The sequence below is a fragment of the Ornithodoros turicata genome, chromosome 7 (genome assembly GCF_037126465.1).
Source record: "Ornithodoros turicata isolate Travis chromosome 7, ASM3712646v1, whole genome shotgun sequence".
NCBI lineage: Eukaryota > Metazoa > Arthropoda > Arachnida > Ixodida > Argasidae > Ornithodoros > Ornithodoros turicata.
The window spans coordinates 9,933,647-9,936,118 of record NC_088207.1 but is presented as its reverse complement, the minus strand read 5'-3'; the positions used below and the strand labels follow the sequence as shown (position 1 = coordinate 9,936,118).

At 47.8% G+C, this 2,472-nt stretch overlaps 1 protein-coding gene across 1 annotated transcript; it reads right to left on the bottom strand.

The window, feature by feature from the left end:
• Positions 1-272: 272 nt before the first annotated feature.
• On the bottom strand, positions 273-1,430 carry LOC135400431 (uncharacterized). Its single transcript, XM_064632265.1, has one exon. It carries the CDS (start codon positions 1,428-1,430, stop codon positions 273-275), a length of 1,158 nt encoding a protein of 385 aa, XP_064488335.1.
• Between the last annotated feature and the right edge of the window lie 1,042 nt (positions 1,431-2,472).

Below are 2,472 nucleotides of genomic sequence, written 5' to 3'. Positions count from 1 at the left end.
GTGCTGTGTTGGATCGGTCCTTCCTAAAGAGATTCCATTGTCTGAATGGATTAGAGTTACAGGGGTTCAGATAAGTTTCCTGCAAGCAAATACAGGCGGCAGTGTGTGTTTCACAAACATCATGAACATCATCTATATTTGCGAGCAGGCCTCGGCAATTCCACTGAAGGATAATGCTAGGCTTCATTAAGGTAATTAGGAGGAGGAAAAGGAACACCTGCATTGTGTAGTGTGTGTATTTTATGTGAATTTTGTGTTGTCTCTGCATGGCTTTATGGAGCCTGTATTCTTGGTGGGGGTATTTTCTGCTGCTCCTTATGCTTTCCTCTACCTCTACCACCTGACTTATCCCGCTTGTCCTTCCCCTGAGAAGAACCAGCTGGAAGACTCGACGACGACTTCTGTGATGAGCGGTCGTCGTCGTCAACTTCCATGGTTAGGGCTTGGGACGGATAGCTTGTAATCTCGTCCCAAACAGAAGGGGAGCCAGCAACCTCTGATGAGGTTGTTGCCATCCCGTTTGGGCTGGCAGTTTGGCCAGCCTGAGGGGACACTTCCGTGGCCCTCTCTTTTCTTTGGGGAGTGTGGAGTGGAGGTCCAGGAGTCTGGGTCTCCACAGATACTCCGAGTGGTGCCACTCCCCTGCGCACCACTTCGGAAAAAGTGCCTTTATTCTGAAATTCCAGTTGTGTCTTAGCTGCTTTGTATGTGATGTTTTGCTCTGTCTTTATTTTTAAGATTTGTTTTTCTTCTTGAAATCGGGGGCACGACCTGGAGTAGACGGGGTGCTCGCCACGACAGTTTACACATTTTACGTTACTTTGGCAAGGCTCTGGTGTGTGGTCTTTCTCAGCACATTTTGGGCATGTTGCATGTCCCCTGCAGGTCTGCGAGCTGTGTCCAAAGTGTTGGCATTTAAAGCAGCGCCTCGGGCTAGGAACATATGCTCTTACTTGACAGTTGATGTATCCTGCCTTCAAGGAAGAAGGAAGTGTATGGAGCTGAAGGGACAGGACTACATGCTTAGTTGGTATTTCCTTGCCTTCCCTGCGCATTACAATTCTTTTTGCGAGCACGACTCCCTGATCTTGTAAGCCTTCTTCTATTTCGGTATCTGAGCATGGGAGCAATTCATCCACAGAAATCACACCTTTAACAATGTTCAGAGTGCGATGTGCTGTGACAGATACAGGTGTATCGCCAATTTTCTTTAGTGATTGGAGGGCTGCGCTCTGTTGTTTGGTCTGAACTAGAACCTGAATGTCACCTGTTCTTAGCTTTTTGGCGTCATAGGATTTCCCTATTAACTGTTCTAGAGCCTTTGCAGTCACAAAGGGAGATATCTTTTCGAGTGGGCAGTTCTGGTCTTCTGAGTGTAGGATAAGAAACTTTGGGAACCAGGGTTCTTGAGTCACATTAAGAAGATTCATAGTTAGTGCCTCGTTGCGGCTTCTTTTAGGAGGCCGATCACGTCTTTTAGAGGTTTGAGTGTCCATGCAAAAATATATGGTGTTCAGTGCAGTAGGTGTGTCGGCCACCACCGACCCCAACCAAGGGAACATGCTCTGCACATTAACACATCCCTCTGCACTATACCCAAGTGCAGCTTCTGGAGAGTGAAAAGACTGCCCAAGGTTGACCCTTGCCGCCAAAGAAGGTGAAAAGGAGGAAAGATAGAGGGAGAGCAGAAGAAAGAAAAAAGTAATGAAAAGCGAGATGGCGACTAGCTGGATAGTCCTGGCCGGGCCTTCCAGGATCACCCGTCTGTGGGAAGCAGGGGCCAAAGCAGTGTGTTGTTTTCCCGGAGGGGCCCCGAAGGGTCCAAACCAACCTCCGAGTCCACTCAACTGCCAGGATCCCCCTTTCCCCAGCCACGGGAAAGCCACGCACAGCTATACGTGGGGGTCTCCCTCCTGCGGCGACCCAACCGTGAGTGCAGGAGGGGGCTACTGCGGCTGCTGCCGGGCGATGGGGGCGCCAAGTTCCCGACGCCGGAACCTCTAATTTGAATACAGTGCAATTATCGAGAGTGTAAACATGCAAAGTTGATTAGGCATCCACTCTTCTCCCAAATACCGTATAAACACGTGTTTAATCCGCACGTACAGAATTAAATGAAAGACTTCTAATTTGAATACAATGCAATTATCGAATGGGTAAACGTGCAAAGTTGATCAGGCATTCATTCTTCTCCCAAATACCGTATAAACGCGTGTTCAGTCCGCACGTACAAAATAAAAGAATGACCTATAATTAGAAAGCAATGCAATTATCGAGGGCGTAAACATGTAAAGTTGATCAGGCATCCACTCTTCTCCCCAATACCGTATAAACGCGTGTTTGTCCGCACGTACAGAATTAAAAGAAAGACCTCTAATTTGAATACAATGCAATTATCGAATGGGTAAACGTGCAAAGTTGGTCAGGCATCCATTCTTCTCCCAAATACCGTATAAACGCGTGTTCAGTCCG

Excerpts from the sequence above, each read along its gene's own strand:
- LOC135400431 (XM_064632265.1), bottom strand. The coding sequence starts at position 1,430 with ATGAATCTTCTTAATGTGACTCAAGAACCCTGGTTCCCAAAGTTTCTT.